The 21,007-nt window shown below is 47.4% G+C and overlaps 1 protein-coding gene across 3 annotated transcripts in view; it reads right to left on the minus strand.

Moving 5' to 3' along the window:
- Window positions 1-508: 508 nt before the first annotated feature.
- The window catches only part of LOC122946145, a 59,253-nt gene continuing 38,754 nt past the window's right edge, over window positions 509-21,007 (minus strand). For 2 of the 3 annotated variants that reach the window (XM_044305544.1, XM_044305545.1), the window contains exons 6-17: window positions 17,451-17,669; window positions 16,901-16,978; window positions 16,535-16,810; window positions 15,423-15,641; window positions 15,054-15,131; window positions 5,899-6,156; window positions 5,462-5,677; window positions 4,957-5,034; window positions 4,346-4,579; window positions 3,925-4,143; window positions 2,584-2,661; window positions 509-1,844 (exon numbers count right to left, since the gene is read on the minus strand). In XM_044305544.1, the coding sequence (XP_044161479.1) occupies window positions 1,684-1,844; window positions 2,584-2,661; window positions 3,925-4,143; window positions 4,346-4,579; window positions 4,957-5,034; window positions 5,462-5,677; window positions 5,899-6,156; window positions 15,054-15,131; window positions 15,423-15,641; window positions 16,535-16,810; window positions 16,901-16,978; window positions 17,451-17,669 (2,114 nt within the window). In that variant the 3' untranslated portion in view covers window positions 509-1,683. The remainder of the gene's footprint in view (window positions 1,845-2,583; window positions 2,662-3,924; window positions 4,144-4,345; window positions 4,580-4,956; window positions 5,035-5,461; window positions 5,678-5,898; window positions 6,157-15,053; window positions 15,132-15,422; window positions 15,642-16,534; window positions 16,811-16,900; window positions 16,979-17,450; window positions 17,670-21,007) is intronic. The other variant, XM_044305546.1, reaches the window with a different exon arrangement.

Here is a 21,007-nt window from a genome sequence, read left to right on the forward strand (position 1 = left end):
CCCCTCAATGAGAACCAGTAACCGCCAAAAAGAAAACATAAAACCGGTAGAACTCAAATATTTTAATAGAAAACCAAGGACGTACAAACAGTTGTAACAATCGTAACAAATTAAGACTTGAGTATTATTGGTATGACACAAATAGGGTTGAGCGAACCCGGACCCAGACTTTTTCACTGAAGTTCGGTTGATTTTATTATTTTCGGTTATAACGGAAAATAATAGCATTCTTAAGACAGAACGCTAAATAAAATGGCCATTGATGGATTAAAAATAATTTAAAAAAACTCACCTCATCTACTTGATCGCGCAGCCGGTATCCTCTTCTTTCTTCTTTCTGCAGGACCTGCAAAAGGACCTGTGGTGTCGTCATCGCAGGTCCTGCTGAATGAAGATAGAAGAGGATACCGACTGCGCGATCAAGTGGATGAGGTGAGTTTTATATTTTTATTTTAACCCCTCAATGGCCATTTTATTTAGCATTCTGTCTTAAGAATGCTATTATTTTCCATTATAACCATGTTATAACAGAAAATAATAAAGTGAAGTTCGGGTCCCCGTTAACTTTAATGGGGTCTGGGTTCGGGGTCAAGTTTGACCTGAAGTTCGGGTTCGCTCATCCCTAGACACGAACAATCTCCGTACCTTGTCTGGATAGTGGTATAAACACAAAACGTCGAAAAATAAAAGCTCATGAATTAAAATAGATGCCATACAGTCTCCACCCTTCAAAAGCAGTGGTTAAACCCCAGGAGAACTTTGGATTGAGGGTGTAGATGCTATAGAGGCAGACCATGAGGTCCATGGCCCAGCTTTGGTTGGTCCTATAGACTTTTCGATTGGATGGCAGGACTGTGCAGGATGCCACTCCCTAGAGGAACTGCAGGGGGTGGCAAAATGTTCCAAGATAGGTCGGAGACAGTAAATAATGAGGCCCCTTCCCCTCTTTGTATGTCACTACTTTAGATGGCCCCTCTATCCAAAAGAATAGAAAAAGGAATCCTGCTTCTTCTATTTAAGATATGTGAACCCCACCAGTATTGTGACCCTTCAAAGTACTTTGTTCTTAAGAGTCTCAAATACCTTAATAGGGGTGTGTCTGACAACACAATGCTGTCCGATTCCAAGGGGCAACCAACAGAGTTTTCAGCTATGGAATTTTGGCTATAAACGGAAAGTGGAAAATTCCTTTAAGACATTTCCTCCCAAATAAAGTGGTAATAAACGTCATTCAAGACCCTCCATCATGGTCCATAAAAATGGCAGCCCTGACAGCTTCAAAACAGATCAAGCCGTATAGTGGTGCCCTCACTATGTCACCTCAATTTCCTTCATAATGAAAACTATATACAGATCATGCATCACAAAAATTCCACCAAAAGGAAAACCCACTGGGGAACAGCCGCCATAATGGAGGAGGCTTGACATGTATTCGATGGCCAATTTGTAGAATTTTTTAAATTCTACAAATTTTTAAATCAAATTCTTCCGCTTACTAAACACATCCTTCATTTACCGTAACTCTAAATGTGAAATTTCTTCCAATTTTGCGTAGAATTGTACAGTCCAATGATGGAATCCCTGACAGCTGTAGTAAGAGGGACCTACCACTAGAGGGAGCTCTGAACCATTCAATAAATCGAGTGTTGGTGAGTGCTTGATATTAGGGGTAGTAGTTCTAGGTCACTTCTTTTTTGGCAGGACATTGTCCTCGAAGTATCCTTTGTTGGCGATGTTACCGGCAGGGTCGTAGAAGCCAACAGAGATGTACATTCCTTTATTGTCTGTGCTCAGTCCAAACCCGACCTGGGTAGACCCTTTCCAGACCATCTGGGTGAAGTTCCCTGGAGAATGGAAAAGAAGCGGGTGAAGGGAATGATGGGTGCACAGAAGTTGTAGAGGGCCATAAGTTAGAAAAACATGGCTGTTTTCTTCCAGATACCTGGTATTACAAATAAGCTCCAAATGTCCAAATAGTTCTAGAATATACTCCACCAACACTGCTCCGAAGCTGCCTGTCCTTGGGGTAGCCCTTAGGAAACGGGGCCCTGAACAATTGCTCTGATTGCCACCACCTAAAATCAGCCCTACCCTTGAAAACTGGTGCCATGTTCCTCCGCTCTGAATATCCAATTATTACTAAGGAAGCTCAGGGGAGTTGTCATGCTCCTCCCCTCTGAATATCCAATTATTACTAAGGAAGCTCAGGGGAGTTGTCATGCTCTTCCCCTCTGAATATCCAATTATTACTAAGGAAGCTCAGGGGAGTTGTCATGCTCCTCCCCTCTGAATATCCAATTATTACTAAGGAAGCTCAGGGAAGTTGTCATGCTCCTCCCCTCTTAATATCCAATTATTAATAAGGAAGCTTTAGGGGCGTTTTCATGCTTCTCCCCTCTGGATATCCAATAATTGATAATGAAGCTCAGGGGGAATTGTCAGACTCATGTTCCTCCCCTCTAAATATCAAATTATTGATAACGAAGCTCAAGGGGAGTGGCCATGACAACCTGCTGCTTGATTTAGGTGTGACTAGAGTGTCCTATCATGACATAGGTTTTGGGGAATGTAGGATCCACTCACCTGATCCGCTCTGGAACCCAGGGGTGCTGAAGTTGTACTTTGAGATCTCATTGTACCATGATTCTGCCACTTCCTTCCCTGTGATAGGAGAACAATCAATGACATAAGATGTGAGGACCTCATGCAACGGTAGATACCAGAGGGCCCCTGTGTAAGAACAGTACGTGTGGCCCCATGGGGACCAGTAACACATCATATTGTAACCTTTTCAATTACCATTAGCGGTCATGTAATCTAGTAGCCAGAATTGGTATTTGCCGTTAGGTCCCCTTTCCTATGGGGCCCCTGTGTAACTGTATAGGCTGAACATGCGACCTGTCCTCCCCTGACATCCCATAATGTAATTATGTTGGCCCCTAAACTGAACCAGGGTGGAAATAGTGGGCGGGGTTTACATGGCCGTGTCCAAGAGTGGTCACTGGTTGACTAAACCTACATTCTTCTCAGAAGAGAAGCAGCAAAATTTCCCTCCACTGATCTCCTAAAACTTAGGGGTACTGACCAACAAGGTTCACTACACCCAAAACTGAAATTTCACTTTTGGTGGAGTCACCCTTTAAATCTGATTTGACCCTGATGCCGAACATGCCAGCAGCCTTTCTCCTATATGTATTCGAGCTCACCGTCCCTGCATATAAAAACTCGCTAAAATATCTCATTCAAGCGGTGAAGGCAAGTGATTCCTCGACACTGGAAATCGACGGTCCCTCCGACCCTCGAGGAATGGTTTTAGGGAGTAATGTTATTTCAGAGAATGGAGGAACGAATAGCCCACACCCCCAGGGCCGTCTTTAACGGGCAGCTGCCCAGGCCCAGTTGCTCCTGGGGGGCCCAAGGCAACTGCCTCTTGAGCCCCTCTGGCCACTGGAGGACCTTTCATGGAGCCATACTTTATTAACTAAGTAGCAGGACATGTAGGACATACATGGGGGATGTCCCTGCACTTACTATTATTTCTGGGCACTGCTCCATTGCGCTGCTGTGGCCCCCGTTACATTCTCTCGCACTGTATGCTAAGTAACAGCATCGGAACACCAGGGAGGAGACATCAGCTTTTCCATGTGGACGTCTCCTCCCTGGTGTTCTGATGCTGTTACTTAGCATACAGCACAGAAGAATGTAACGGGGGCCACAACAGTGCAACGAAGTGGAGCCCAGAAATATTAGTAAGTGCAGGGACATCCCCCATGTATGTCCTACATGTCCTGCTACTTAGGTAATAAAGTATGGACCCATAAATGCGGCAGCGACACTTGTGTTCTCCTTCTTGCCCAGGGTCCAATCAATGTTATTATAAAATCCAATAAACGCTTTCATTATGAATCTGATTGGACCACATACCGGTAGGCAGGCTGGTGTCTGTACCCCAGCGGTACCAGAGGTTCTCCCCATGTTCGGTGGAACTGTTTTGTAGAGCGCGGACCCCCACTAAGTGATCCGCCCATTTCTGGGCCTCCTGCGTCAGTGGGGTGGTGAGCTGCAAGGCCCCCGATCCGTGCACGCGCCTGTACTTGTTGTGCTCATTCAGTAGATCTTTCCGGAATGTTTTCAGGTCTTTATCTGAAAATAAGGAGAGAATAACAATGGAGGTAACAAGATATGTGACTATACCACTCTACTTATATGAGGTTGTCACAGCCCCGCCCCTTCCTGATATCTGATAATCCAGCAGATATGATGACTGGCTGATGCCAGAATATAAGGAATTATTATTATAAGTGCACTAGTAGGTGTCATTAGTCCGAGAGCCTGCAAGTCATACCTGGAATAGCAACGACGTCATTGGGAGCCGAATCCTTCACAAAACCATCTTCGTCGTCATCGTCGTCTGTGATTTTGGAGCCCCGGGGAAGGACGTTACGGCCGTAGAACCCGGGGTTGGTGATGTTCCCACATGGGTGGTACTGGGCTACAACAATGAACATGCCCTTTCCGCTCGATGCGATGCCAACTCCAACCTCCTTAGAAGCCTTCCATACCATCTGGGTGAAATGTCCTGTGGAACGAGTGAAGAAAAAAAGATCAAAAGACGTGAACAAGGCAGCAGCAACACAAAAACCCACGTCACGCTCCACCCCGTCAGGCCAACTTTGCATCAGCTTTTTACGGAATGTTCCTTTAAAAACTGGAGCTCTACAGCACAGCGACACTACCAATCTTGACCAGCAGATGGCAGTATGAACCAATATAATTTTTTAAAGTTTTTTTACACACTTATTTTTTTATTTAACGCATTTATATAACGCTTACATATTCCGAAGCACTTTACATATGTTCCCAATGGGGCTCACATTGGGAACAGATACTCTTCAGTGGTTTACAGACATTAGCATATATAATACATATGAATTAGACATTCTGCTGGTTAAATACCTGTGTCCGGCTGGTGGCCTGGTTTGAAGAAATTGTAGTTCTTCTCTTCTTTGTACCAGCTGTCCGCAACTTCCTGACCTATTAAAAAAAATAATAATAATAATTAAAATGATTGCTATGAATTCAAAAATTGCAATTCCACTAATAAACACCAGATGGCAGACCAGCACTAGTGTCGATACCCTTGTGGTTTGTATATAAATGTATGTAATGTAGGCTTTAAAACATGAAAAGGTAAAAAAACATAACTATAAAAAAACTAAAAAACTGCAGTTCCACTGATGAACACCAGATGGCAGGCCACAAAAAGAGTACCATGCATTACAAGACTCATGATGTCACTTACAGACCTCTGAAGTGTTAAAACTTTGCCTGACCCTGAAAGCCGATATCTTGGACCACACCTGAAGCTAAACAACGTATCCAACTTGAGACATTGAGACATCTTGAATGGGCCCTGGTTGTCATTGGTGGACTTCCCCTTCAAGGAAGTCCTACAACTGACCTGTCACAGTGATGGACGGACTTCCCGTTTTAGCCCAGATATTCTCTCCACAGGACGTGTCACTGTGCTTTAGTGTCTTTAAGGTCAAGAGATGCTCCGCCCACTTCTGGGCATCTTGACTAATCCGGGTGCTCAGCTGCAGGGGTTTGGCTCCGTGTTGCGATCGGTAAGCGTTGTTTGCCTTCAGAAATTCCTTTGCAAATGCCCTCGGATCCACTGGATCATGAAAGAAAGGGTACGTTAATACATAAGGAACTTTTGGACAATCTCCCCCATTCAGAATCCCCCCATAGAAGCAAGAGCCAGGGTTAAGGATGTCCTCTGGACTGGAGAACTGCTCACTGATTCCATCTAGACCTGCAGATCTCTACTTCTCTAATTCCAATAATCCACAATGTTTGACAAACTGGTGCCCCAAGACAGTCTGAAGACATTACCAGTAGAAGATGAAGAATCTTCCCCACGTGTGGACGGATAATAGGTGGTGGAGGACGATGTCCCTCGGTCAGTGGGGCTTGTGGTCGACTCCGTCACTGGGGTTCCCTTGGGCAGCACGTTCTTCTGAAAGTACCCAGGGTTGGTGATATTCCCAGCTGGACTGTACTGCGCCACTGCTATCACCATCCCTTTGCCATCCACAGCCTTGGCAATGCCAACTTCTCTGGAGTCCTTCCAAACCACCTGCGTAAAGTGACCTGGAAAGGAGAACATAGGAAGTTCAACTACTTCATCATCAACAGAAGGTTCATCAAGACCTCGGAAAGGTTCATGCTCTAGCCCCAAGCATAACCTTCCTTCCTTACATAACTCTTCCTTACAGTCTATGTAGGATCCGTATTATACTCCAGAGCAGTATTCACCATTCTGCACACTTCAGAGCTGAAATATCCTTCTGCTTGTTAAGTGTCTGCAGAGAGTTTGCTCTGGAGATTTGCATTTGTCTTTATAGAAGAACAGTGAGTGCAGCTTTGGAGTATAATACAGGATAAGTAATGTAATGTATGTACACAGTGACGCCACCAGCAGAATAGTGAGTGCAGCTCTGGAGTATAATACAGGATGTAACTCAGGATCAGTACAGGATAAGTAATGTAATGTATGTACACAGTGACGCCACCAGCAGAATAGTGAGTGCAGCTCTGGAGTATAATACAGGATGTAACTCAGGATCAGTACAGGATAAGTAATGTAATGTATGTACACAGTGACTGCACCAGCAGAATAGTGAGTGCAGCTCTGGAGTATAATACAGGATGTAACTCAGGATCAGTACTGGATAAGTAATGTATGTACACAGTGACTGCACCAGCAGAATAGTGAGTGCAGCTCTGGAGTATATTACAGGATGTAACTCAGGATCAGTACAGGATAAGTAATGTATGTACACAGGGACTGCACCAGCAGACTAGTGAGTGCAGCTCTGGAGTATAATACAGGATGAACTCAGGATCAGTACAGGATAAGTAATGTATGTACACAGTGACTGCACCAGCAGAATAGTGAGTGCAGCTCTGGAGTATAATACAGGATGTAACTCAGGATCAGTACAGGATAAGTAATGTATGTACACAGTGACTGCACCAGCAGAATAGTGAGTGCAGCTCTGGAGGATAATACAGGATATAACTCAGGATCAGTACAGGATAAGTAATGTATGTACACAGTGACTGCACCAGCAGAATAGTGAGTGCAGCTCTGGAGTATAATACAGGATGTAACTCGGGATCAGTGCAGGATAAGTAATGTATGTACACAGTGACTGCACCAGCAGAATAGTGAGTGCAGCTCTGGAGTATAATACAGGATGTAACTCAGGATCAGTACAGGGTAGGTAATGTATGTACACAGTGACTGCACCAGCAGAATAGTGAGTGCAGCTCCAGAGTCTATATCTGTATATAAGAATAGTGATGACGTGTGAACTTTAAGAGTGACATTATTTTTTCGGCATACACTCAGAGAAGCTTTCTCCTGTTCTCACCGTCACTCTCAGAGATGACTCATATTTAGAGGCCCTCTCTTGTCTGTATGCACATTGCCCAATAAACCCTCTAGCATTAATGTCAGAGCAAAGTCCTATAATTCATTGTATTCACGATCATTAGCTTATCACAAGTTCAAAGGACAATTCAGGAAATTGGTCAATAGTATGAAATGTGTATAGAGGGATACAATGCAGCACGTGTGAGTAGCTGGAATCTAGCACTGGTCTGCAAGAAGGCACTATGCCTACCACGGGCATCGCCATAGAGGGTGCAGAGGTAGCATTACACCCAGGGCCGGCGTCATAACCCGGCATCCCCGGGCAAGTGCCGGGGCCCAATGCTCCTGGGGGGGCCCACTGAGCTGCTATGAGCACTTCCATCAATACAGATGGGAGCTCTCACTGCTGTCATTTCCGTTACGCAGTACCCCCTGGTGGGCCCTCTGAGCTGCAGAGACTCAGGACACGCCCCCTCTACACAGGACACGCCCCCTCCACACAGGACACGCCCCCTCTACACAGGACACGCGCTGCCTGAGGAGAGAGACCGCAGGGCTGGAGCTGGAGCAGAGAAGTGTGGAGACAGTCTGTGAGTCTGCACTGTGACTGTCTCTTGTCTGTGGGACAGAAGGGGGAGTCTCTTCGATCGGCTGCTGCTTCATTCTATTTAGTTGTGTTACTGTTTCATTAAGCAGTTTGTCTCCATGACACCTGCCCCCCCCCCCCCCCCCCACATATCCTGTCCTATCTCATCCTCATGGGGCCCCTGCTGTCTCCTTTCCTCCCTCATGTATCCAGAGCTCCTGTTTCACCCTCCTATCTCCTATTGCTGCCCTGCACAGACCTCCTGCCCCTACTTGTTGTATGAATCCCCCTCAGAGCCCCTTCCCCCTACTTGCTGTGTCCCCCCCCCCCCCCCTCATGTCCCGGGCCCCTGTCTCACTCCTCTGCCTCTCATTATGGTGGCATCTGAACAGCATTCACCATAAGGACCTTCTAACGTCACAGGGTCATGTGACTGTGCCCCCCGCCTAGTACTGTGCCCCTTTATACCCTGCATTGTGCCCTCTTACCACACCCTGTGCAGTGCCCATAGTCATTCCCTGTACTGTGCCCTCTTATACCCTTTTATCCGGTCACTGTATGGTGGTTTTATCATTGTATGGCGGTGTTATCACTATATGGCGGTAGTATCCAATAACTGCATGGCCATAACTGTATCCCCTTCCATGCCCACACCACTTGTTTTAGACCTGGCATGAGCGGGAAAAGATTGCGGTGCTAAGGACCTTTGCGCCACAATCTGTGTCAGAAATACGCCTAACATAGACGTATTTCTATATAATAGATGACCCCCTAATTGTATTATTATTCGGGGGTAGGGCTAATATCTTTATATTATATAGATTCTAGTGTATTATACTGTGCCCTGTATTTCTCAGTAGAAAATGATCCTCACCCCTGACCACCAGGACCAATTAGCGCTCTGTCAGTACATGGCGGCCTCCCCTCTCCGCCACGCTGCTCCGCTGTGTACTGGTGCTTATTCTGACACTAGGGCCGGGTTCACATCCCATTTGTGCCATCCATTTAATGTATACCAAAAATGTATGCGTTATCAGATGCCTCAGACTGATGCCGAACAGTGGCGTCCGGTCACCATACAATCCTCAGACTGATGCCGTACAGTGGCGTCCGGTCACCATACAATCCTCAGACTGATGCCGTACAGCGGCGTCCGTTCACCATACAATTCTCAGACTGATGCCGTACAGTGGCGTCCGGTCACCATACAATTGTCAGACTGATGCCGTACAGCGGCGTCCGGTCACCATACAATCCTCAGACTGATGCCGTACAGCGGCGTCCGGTCACCATACAATCCTCAGACTGATGCCGTACAGCGGCGTCCGGTCACCATACAATCCTCAGACTGATGCCGTACAGCGGCGTCCGGTCACCATACAATCCTCAGACTGATGCCGTACAGTGGCGTCCGGTCACTATACAATCCTCAGACTGATGCCGTACAGCGGCGTCCGGTCACCATACAATCCTCAGACTGATGCCGTACAGTGGTGTCCGTTCACCACAATCCTCAGACTGATGCCGTACAGTGGCGTCCGTTCACCATACAATCCTCAGACTGATGCCGTACAGTGGCGTCCGTTCACCATACAATCCTCAGACTGATGCCGTACAGTGGTGTCCGTTCACCATACAATCCTCAGACTGATGCCGTACAGTGGCGTCCGTTCACCATACAATCCTCAGACTGATGCCGTGCAGTGGTGTCCGGTCACCATACAATCCTCAGACTGATGCCGTACAGCGGCGTCCGGTCACCATACAATCCTCAGACTGATGCCGTACAGTGGCGTCCGGTCACCATACAATCCTCAGACTGATGCCGTACAGTGGCGTCCGGTCACCATACAATCCTCAGACTGATGCCGTACAGTGGCGTCCGGTCACCATACAATCCTCAGACTGAGGCCGTACAGTGGCGTCCGGTCACCATACAATCCTCAGACTGATGCCGTACAGTGGCGTCCGGTCACCATACAATCCTCAGACTGATGCCGTACAGCGGCGTCCGGTCACCATACAATCCTCAGACTGATGCCGTGCAGTGGCGTCCGTTTACCATACAATCCTCAGACTGATGCCGTACAGTGGCGTCCGTTTACCATACAATCCTCAGACTGATACCGTACAGTGGCGTCCGGTCACCATACAATCCTCAGACTGATGCCGTACAGCGGCGTCCGGTCACCATACAATCCTCAGACTGATGCCGTACAGTGGCGTCCGGTCACCATACAATCCTCAGACTGATGCCGTACAGCGGCGTCCGGTCACCATACAATCCTCAGACTGATGCCGTGCAGTGGCGTTCGTTTACCATACAATCCTCAGACTGATGCCGTACAGTGGCGTCCGTTTACCATACAATCCTCAGACTGATACCGTACAGTGGCGTCCGGTCACCATACAATCCTCAGACTGATGCCGTACAGCGGCGTCCGGTCACCATACAATCCTCAGACTGATGCCGTGCAGTGGCGTCCGTTTACCATACAATCCTCAGACTGATGCTGTACAGTGGCGTCCGTTTACCATACAATCCTCAGACTGATACCGTACAGTGGCGTCCGGTCACCATACAATCCTCAGACTGATGCCGTACAGTGGCGTCCGTTTACCATACAATCCTCAGACTGATACCGTACAGTGGCGTCTGGTCACCATACAATCCTCAGACTGATGCCGTACAGTGGCGTCCGGTCACCATACAATCCTCAGACTGATGCCGTACAGTGGCGTCCGTTTACCATACAATCCTCAGACTGATGCCGTACAGTGGCGTCCGTTCACCATACAATCCTCAGACTGATGCCGTGCAGTGGCGTCCGTTTACCATACAATCCTCAGACTGATGCTGTACAGTGGCGTCTGTTTACCATACAATCCTCAGACTGATGCCGTGCAGTGGCGTCCGTTTACCATACAATCCTCAGACTGATGCTGTACAGTGGCGTCCGTTTACCATACAATCCTCAGACTGATACCGTACAGTGGCGTCCGGTCACCATACAATCCTCAGACTGATGCCGTACAGTGGCGTCCGTTTACCATACAATCCTCAGACTGATACCGTACAGTGGCGTCTGGTCACCATACAATCCTCAGACTGATGCCGTACAGTGGCGTCCGTTTACCATACAATCCTCAGACTGATGCCGCACAGCGGCGTCCGTTCACCATACAATCCTCAGACTGATGCCGCACAGCGGCGTCCGTTCACCATACAATCCTCAGACTGATGCCGTACAGTGGCGTCCGGTCACCATACAATCCTCAGACTGATGCCGTACAGTGGCGTCCGTTTACCATACAATCCTCAGACTGATGCCGTACAGTGGCGTCCGTTCACCATACAATCCTCAGACTGATGCCGTGCAGTGGCGTCCGTTTACCATACAATCCTCAGACTGATGCTGTACAGTGGTGTCCGTTTACCATACAATCCTCAGACTGATGCCGTGCAGTGGCGTCCGTTTACCATACAATCCTCAGACTGATGCTGTACAGTGGCGTCCGTTTACCATACAATCCTCAGACTGATACCGTACAGTGGCGTCCGGTCACCATACAATCCTCAGACTGATGCCGTACAGTGGCGTCCGGTCACCATACAATCCTCAGACTGATGCCGTACAGCGGCGTCCGGTCACCATACAATCCTCAGACTGATGCCGTGCAGTGGCGTTCGTTTACCATACAATCCTCAGACTGATGCCGTACAGTGGCGTCCGTTTACCATACAATCCTCAGACTGATACCGTACAGTGGCGTCCGGTCACCATACAATCCTCAGACTGATGCCGTACAGCGGCGTCCGGTCACCATACAATCCTCAGACTGATGCCGTGCAGTGGCGTCCGTTTACCATACAATCCTCAGACTGATGCTGTACAGTGGCGTCCGTTTACCATACAATCCTCAGACTGATACCGTACAGTGGCGTCCGGTCACCATACAATCCTCAGACTGATGCCGTACAGTGGCGTCCGTTTACCATACAATCCTCAGACTGATACCGTACAGTGGCGTCTGGTCACCATACAATCCTCAGACTGATGCCGTACAGTGGCGTCCGGTCACCATACAATCCTCAGACTGATGCCGTACAGTGGCGTCCGTTTACCATACAATCCTCAGACTGATGCCGTACAGTGGCGTCCGTTCACCATACAATCCTCAGACTGATGCCGTGCAGTGGCGTCCGTTTACCATACAATCCTCAGACTGATGCTGTACAGTGGCGTCCGTTTACCATACAATCCTCAGACTGATGCCGTGCAGTGGCGTCCGTTTACCATACAATCCTCAGACTGATGCTGTACAGTGGCGTCCGTTTACCATACAATCCTCAGACTGATACCGTACAGTGGCGTCCGGTCACCATACAATCCTCAGACTGATGCCGTACAGTGGCGTCCGTTTACCATACAATCCTCAGACTGATACCGTACAGTGGCGTCTGGTCACCATACAATCCTCAGACTGATGCCGTACAGTGGCGTCCGTTTACCATACAATCCTCAGACTGATGCCGCACAGCGGCGTCCGTTCACCATACAATCCTCAGACTGATGCCGCACAGCGGCGTCCGTTCACCATACAATCCTCAGACTGATGCCGTACAGTGGCGTCCGGTCACCATACAATCCTCAGACTGATGCCGTACAGTGGCGTCCGTTTACCATACAATCCTCAGACTGATGCCGTACAGTGGCGTCCGTTCACCATACAATCCTCAGACTGATGCCGTGCAGTGGCGTCCGTTTACCATACAATCCTCAGACTGATGCTGTACAGTGGCGTCCGTTTACCATACAATCCTCAGACTGATGCCGTGCAGTGGCGTCCGTTTACCATACAATCCTCAGACTGATGCTGTACAGTGGCGTCCGTTTACCATACAATCCTCAGACTGATACCGTACAGTGGCGTCCGGTCACCATACAATCCTCAGACTGATGCCGTACAGTGGCGTCCGTTTACCATACAATCCTCAGACTGATACCGTACAGTGGCGTCTGGTCACCATACAATCCTCAGACTGATGCCGTACAGTGGCGTCCGTTTACCATACAATCCTCAGACTGATACCGTACAGTGGCGTCCGGTCACCATACAATCCTCAGACTGATGCCGTATAGTGGCGTCCGTTTACCATACAATCCTCAGACTGATGCCGCACAGTGGCGCCCGTTCACCATACAGTTCCATAGTAAAAAAACATATACGTTAACGTCTGCATTTTTTACTTGCCTCTGCAGGATACAAAAACGTGGAGTGCTGCACATTTGTATACATCAAACCGATAGGAAAAACGTGATGTGAACACACATTGGGGGGAGGGGGCGTACTAAAATTTGCTGTGGGGCCCAGTCAGTTCTACCTACATCACTGCACATCTCCTTCTCTCCTCCAGGCCTGGCTCACTGCTGCAGCGGCCGCCGGAGAGAAGGAGCGCAGGGAGCTGCGGTTAGTGATGGACAGGACCGCCGGCTCCCTGCAATGATAGGTATGTGAGGGGGCCACTGGGGGGTCATTCATCACACTGTGAGGGCCCCTTACACAGTATAATGACTCCCAGTGCCCCCCATTTAGTATAATGATCCCCATTGACCCTCCATTTAGCATAATGACCACCAGAGCCCCCATTAAATATAATAACCCCTCGTGCCCCCTCCGTACAGTATAACCCCCAGTGTGGGGGCGACTGGGGGTCATTATTCTGAATAGAGGGTCACTGTGGGGTCATTATACTGTGAGGGCCCTTTACATAGTATAATGACCCCCAGTGTCCCCCATTTAGTATAATGATCACCAATGACCCTCCATTCAGTATAATGACCCCCAGAGCCCCCTCCATACAGTATTCTCCCAGTGTGTGGGCTACTGGGGGTCATTATTCTGAATGGGGGCGACTGGGGGTTATTATTCTGAATGCAGGGCCACAGGTGGTCATTATACAGTGGGGGGGGGATTGGGGTTTCATTATACCGTGTGAAGGGCCACTAGTAGTCATTATACTGTGTGAAGGGCCACTAGTAGTCATTATACTGCATAGGGGCCACTGGGGGTCATTATACCGTGTGGGAGCCACAGGGGGTCAATGTAAAAAAATGCCTCATGGGGGCCCACTGGGATTTATCGCCCAAGGGCCCACATGAACCTGGAGCCGGCCCTGATTACACCCATGCCCTCCTAGAGCCTGACAGCTCCCAAAGGCTCTTTTGCCTCATAGACAAGACACCACAGCTACTAATGGCACATGGGAGGTGGGTGCCCTGCTATAGATGTTGCATTAGGACACAGGAGTTACACTTCCGTTGCTTGCAGATCATTGCACTTGTTACATCAGCTCTCTTTATGGGATGTTGCGCCAAATGTAAGGAATTACTCTAAGTTTTGTGAGGCAGTGACAGGCCTCATACATGAAGAGGCGATACATAGTATTTGCTGTGTTTTCCCCACGACCACCTTGCTTTAGGCGAGGCCAGGTGCGATAATCACTTAGGGATAAAGCAATCCTCAGTATGTGAGAGGAGAAGTTAGGCCCCAGGGAACAGACCTGGAGAGGGTCTGGGTGGCTCCAGCCAGGAGTGCTAGGGGCCACAAGGCTGAGGAAGCCTGAATTGGGGGGGACCCAGCGACTCCTGGAGAAGAGGGGTGTCGCACGGTCAGATTCAGGAGGACTACCGGACCATTACCCCCCCCCAAGGACTGGTGGGTTGCATTGGTCGACAGCTGGAGGCTGAATACCATGGTGTTAACTGTGTCTTAGAGGTGAGTAAGGGAGACCTCTGTATAGTGAGCGCCTAGCCGGGCAAGCATTTGTTGTTTTGGTGTTAATGTAGCACATTGTGAGGTGAAGCTGCGACTTCATGGTTCCGAGTGATGCCAAACTTGGAAATATGATGAGCTGTGTGACTAATAAAGCTTGAAAACCCCCTGTTTGATAAGAAGTCTGTCATTGCGGACCCCGCAGAGAGAGCGATCCCTTACAGTTCATATACATGAGCTCCTCACCGGTGTTGGACTGGAACCCTGGCTTGCTAAAGTTGTAGTCTTTTATCTCATTGTACCATGTATCCACAACCTCAGAGCCTAAAATACATACAAAGAGACTGTAATTAGTTGGCATCTTCTGACATATCCAAAAGAAAATGTATTCTCCAAAAATACTCTCCAAAGCATACTCCAAATATACCATTATAATAGGGGGATTCATATTTACGGTATGCAATTCCATTAAAAAGTAGATAAAGCTTCCCCTGGCTATAGTAAGATAAAATTGCTTGATAATGTCTCAAAATTTCAGCAGAAAAAAAGGGAAAATAAGTCCAGAAATTCCAAAGACACTAGAAATGGATCATTTGTCTGGTGGCGATTCCTTACCAGATGCGTCCCTCACACTTGAGTTCCACTTGTACCACAGGTTCTCTCCATGGTTGGTGTTGCTGTGCTGCAGTGCATTGATGGACAGAAGGTGGTTAGCCCATTTCTGACTAGATTCACACAGTTCTCTGGACAGCTGTAGAGGGGGTGCCCCATGCAATCGGCGATACTTATTGTGAGTGTCCAATGCTTCTTGTTCAAAATTGCCAAGTTTTACTGCTGAAAAATATAAAAACATTCAACGATTACTTCACCCAATACTCCACTTTAATCCACCATAGCAAGTCTTCATGAAATGGTAAACATTTATTCTAAATTGAAAGTATGGGTTTTTCCAAAGACCTTTGAGAACATGTTGTTGGCTACTAGACAACGAATCAGGCCATAATTTCTTCTTGGAGAACCCATGGCCAGATTGGAGCTTTATCATGAGAAGATCTAACTCATGAGAAAGGGAAATTAGGCTCAAGAGAAAAGAAGAAGGAGACCCTGATAGATAGAGATACTGTGAAGACAAAAGAAGAAGGTGACCAAGACTGAGACAATAAAAGAGAGTGTGGACCATTGAGGAGTCTGAAGACTCAACGGAAGATGAGGGTTTGTGGAAAAACCATGCTCATATAGTTAACAAGAAATAGGATCATGTAGACCCCTTGGATGTAAAGGAAGGTGACCAAGATAGATGGAGATAACAAAGAAGTCGTGAACCACTGAGAAGTTTGAAGCCCCAACAGAAGATGGGACATTTATATGAACAACAGGAAATGGGATCATATAGGATCATATAGGCTACCCATACAATGTAAAGGGATGTGGCAAAGATGGATGGAGATAACAAAGAAATCATCATCATGAGAAGATCTAACTCATGAGAAATGGGAAATTAGGCTCAAGAGAAAAGAAGGAGACCATGATAGAGAGAGATACCCTCAAGACAAAAGAAAAAGAGGACTACCAAGACTGGAGACAATAAAAGAAAGTGTGAACCATTGAGACTCTGAAGACCCAGCAGAAGATGGGACATTCTGGACAAAACTTTTTCATCAGAAGATGAGAACATGTAGACCCCCTCTAATGTAAGGACCAATGTTCCACCGACCTGAGCTTCTTACCTTGCCTGCCAAATACTGCCGTTGGCTTTCGATCACTTGTCTTCTCTGGCTCTGATGGCTTGGTGACACTTGGTTTCCACCGTGAACTGGATCCATCGTTATCTGATACTGTTGGGGCTGTCCCTGAGGGCAGCACGTTCCTTTCAAAATAACCTGGGTTGGTGATGTTGCCTGCCGGGTTGTACTGTCCCACCACGAAGAAAAGACCATTGCCATCTGTCGCTATACCAACGCCAACTTCTTTTGAGTCTTTCCAGACAACTTGGGTGAAGTGACCTTCATTAGAGAAGACAAAAGATGATGAAGTGAGGGGGGATTCGAATTTATGCAGTCTAACACAATTCAAGTGAGGACATTGAGATTTACCTGTGTTACTGCGGAAACCAGGCCGTCCGAAATCATAGTTCTTTATTTCATCGTACCATGATTCAACAGGTTCCTGACCTGTTGGGTGGAACGACAAGATTTTAGGTCTAAGACCAGGTTTAGGTATATCAAGAAAGAGCCTTCAAGGGACATTAAACCTTGAGATTAGAGGTAAATGTCTGCTAATTCCCTTCATTTTGTCAGAGACGTAAACTATATATTAATGCAACCACTTAGACAGGTTGACTCTTGTTGAAAGCAACTTGAGGCTGGACTCCCCTTCAGTCCCAAATGTGAGTGAAAATACTTTCCTGAAGATGGAGTTGGCTTATAAATGCTAAGATGTTAAGACTAGGAGAACCCTTTGGGCAAAAAGGTATGCCTAGAACAGGGCCTGGGAGGGTGAAGCTTGACACAAAGAAAGAATGAACGTGTCAGGCATCTGACTAAAAAGGAGAATAGTCCTGAGTGGGCTGAGAGGGTTGTGGGTCATGTATGTGGTGGCTGGGTGTACAATGGCAGCATATGATCTAGTATTTGCAGGAATTACCTGGGAGCTCTCTGGTGCTGGAGCTGTATTTGTAGTACAAGTTCTCTCCATGGTCCGTCCCGCTGTGTTTGAGGGTCTGTATGGACAGCAGGTGGTCGGCCCATGCCTGTGCTGAGCGGCAGAGGTCCCGGTTGAGCTGCAGCGGTGGGGCTCCATGTTTCTTCCTGTATATGTTATGGGCAGACACAAAGTCTTTCTCAAACTGGTTTCCTTCAACACCTAGAAGAAGCAGATGCGGTGAGTTAATTTAGGTTCCTTGGGTCAATAAAGACTTTACTACTAGATTATATGACTTTTGTAGAGGCAAAGTGGGGTTTACTCAGTTTTAGGGGTGCTGTTCAGCTCAGTGCTTCTAAGAAAAGTACAATACCAGTGTTTGTTGGAGACACCAGTATTAGAAATCTTAGCAAGCTTTAAAGGAACCCCTCACCTCCATCTCACAAAACCTCTCATTGGCTGTAAGGCACCTGGATACAGCAGGAGCTCTCCACCACTGCTTTTTCTCACAGACTCCCCTAGCACCACCCTTTAATGAAGTCCCACCCTTGGACTAGTAGGGATCAGGGGGAAATGTTCTTTACAAGATGTCTACGAGACCACCTACTTTAGAAAGCCTATTACATTTTCTTAAAGGGATTTTTCATTTTGGACAAATCACTCCCAGATTGCGAAATGAGCTCATGAGGTTCCTGAGGAGGGGTCCTGCCAATGGAGGTGGGTAGGCACTGTTGTCAATGAACTAAGGTAACCCCGACGAAGCAAGAACCAATGCTTCGAACTGTAGCTAAATAGTGGGCTTCCTGAACCCCCCCCCCAACTATTTCCAGCAGTCCCATTGAGAATGAATGGAGCAGCATTGCGCATTGACCATGGCTCGTTTGGGGGTTACAGGACCCCCATTGTCATAGAAAACCTTTGATTTTAGTGGAACCCCTTTAAGGCCAGGGTCATACAGTCATACAGATCATATGGTCACAGTCTAGCATCCTTAATAATCACCCAATGTAGGGTTATTACATTGCAGTCGGCATACTGGAGTCCGCTGCCCGCGCGCTGTAGACTGCCCATACACAGAACATTACAGGCAGATTTGGGCTTTCCTCAGACAGCCCACGTCATTCCAATCACCTCAGTCATGGGTTAGAGATGAATCACGACATTGTACTGTAAGGAATCTCGCTACTGCAAGGGGCTTCACATGGACGAGACTTCCCCCACATACAGTCCTTACTGGGAAGACAAGTGAGCTGATCTGCAAGGAGCGGTGGGCGGGAGGCTCCATATACTCTAAGGACTAGAAGACTTGCCTAAGAATAGGACTATAAATTCTCAACTATTTTTAAAAGTTCTGTCTAATTCTGGGAAAGCTGGGTGACAACCATTCACTAGACAGAGTCACTTCCTGCAAAGCCTTTGGCTATGGAGGGTTAATCGAATGTTATAATTGCATTGATACACCCATCACCTCCTCTTTGTTCCGACTTGAATCTACTCGGAGACCTGGTTGCTGCTATTTGTCTTTCATGCTGCAGGATTTTAGCATGACGCAGGTATTTCACATGACCCGTCACAGGCACACAGCGGATGATGGGTCATGTAGGACAATGCAGGGTGGGGCCCAGATTTATACATGTTTTGGGTGTCCCTCTGCATCCAGTTCTGCTCTGCTCTGGATTCAACTCACCATCCAAATCAATGTTCACATCCAGTGCATTCAGAAACACTTCAGACCCTTCCACTTTTTCACATTTTACGTGATAAAATAAAACAATTCCAGTTTCCCCCATCAATCTGCACTAAATACTCCTTAATAAAAAATGCTCTAAATGTTAGCAAATTTATGTAAAAGAAAAAGCTAAAATTTCTCATGGACATACAGTAAGCATTCAGAGTCTGCAGATCAGAGTGAAAACCAAGCCATGAGGAGGAAAGAACTGCCTGTAGAGCTCAGAGACAGGATTGTGTGGAGGCACAGATCTAGAGAAGGGGATAGAATAGTTCTGCTGCACTGAAAGTTCCCAAGAACACAGTGGCCTCCATAATTCATAAATGGAAGAAGTTTAGAACAACCAGGACTCTTCTTAGAGCTGTCTGCCCTCAGGGGAGAAGGGTCTTGTTAAGAAAGGTGACCCAAAGGTCACTCTGGCTGAGCTCCAAAGATCCTGTGTGCAGATGGGAGAAACTTCAAGAAGGTCAGCCATCACTGCCGTCTCCACCAATCTGGGCTTTATCGGCAGAGTTTCCAGAAAGAAGCCTCTCCTCAGTAAAGGACACATGAAGGCCGACCTAGAGTTTGTAAAGAAAATCACCTAACGAAATCTCAGACTGCGAGAAACTAGACTCTCTGGTCCGATGAAACCAACCTTTAACTGTTTGGCCTCAATTCTTAATGTCATGTCTGGAGGAAACCAGGAGCCACTCATCTCATCACCATCCATACAGCAAAGAATGTGATGGCATCATCATGTCTGGAGGAAACCAGGCGCTGCTCATCACCTGCGCCATACCACCCCTACAGTGAAGCATGGTGGTGGCAGCGTCATGCTGGGGGGACAGGGAGACTGGGAAATCTGAATTGAGCAAATTATAGAGATATACTTAATGAAAACCTGATCCAGAGCTCTGGACCTCAGACTGGGCCAAAGGTTCACCTTCCAACAAGACAATGACCCTAAGCACACAGCTAAGACAACACGGGAGCAGCTTAGGGACAACTCTGTGAGTGGCCCAGCCAGAGCCCTGAACCCAAAGGAACATCTCTGGGGAGACCTGAAAATGGCTGTCCACCGATGACCCCATCCAACCTGACAGAGCTGGAGAAGATCTGCAGAGAAGAAGGGCCAAATCAGGCTTGCAAACCTTGTGGCATCATCCCCAAGAAGACTGGAGGCTGGACTCACTGCCAAAGGGGCTCCAACTAAGTCCCAAGTAAAGGGGCTGAAGACTTATGTCCTGAGTGAAGAGACTGAATACTTATGTCCTGAGTGAAGAGACTGAATACTTACATTAATACAAGAGTTTAGTTTTTACTTTTTAATAAATTAGCAAAGGTTTTACAAATTATATTAAAATATTTTAGCACAAGAAGGGTCTGAAGACTTTCCTGAATGCATTGTACATGCACTATTCCAGCCAAGTCAGCTATGGATATGGATGTTGACGGGATCTTCACAAGTTCTCCATGGCAGAGGGCAAACATCAGGACGAGACATCTTGTCCTCAGAACAAACGTCTGGTAAAAGGGGGGACCTACTGGACTCCACCCCAGGAAACATCTAGTCTGCGGTCTGTACATGTTTAGAGGTTCTGGTCTAGTCTGTATATACAGGGTGCCTGATCTGGGGACTGTTAGTTTATAGGTCTGGTTTGAAGGACTGGTCTGTATGAAGGAGTATTTGTTTGTTTTGGGTCTGTATATAGAGAGCCTAGGTCTGGGGTCTTCTTCATAGAGGCAGTCTCCTCTTGGGATGTATATATTGGGTTTAGTCTGAAGTGTATTAGTTTGGGGGTCTGGTCTGTATATAGGGGTTCTTGTCTAGTTTGGGTCAGTATATAGG

Source organism: Bufo gargarizans, chromosome 9 (assembly GCF_014858855.1).
Source record: "Bufo gargarizans isolate SCDJY-AF-19 chromosome 9, ASM1485885v1, whole genome shotgun sequence".
NCBI classification, from domain to species: Eukaryota; Metazoa; Chordata; class Amphibia; order Anura; family Bufonidae; genus Bufo; species Bufo gargarizans.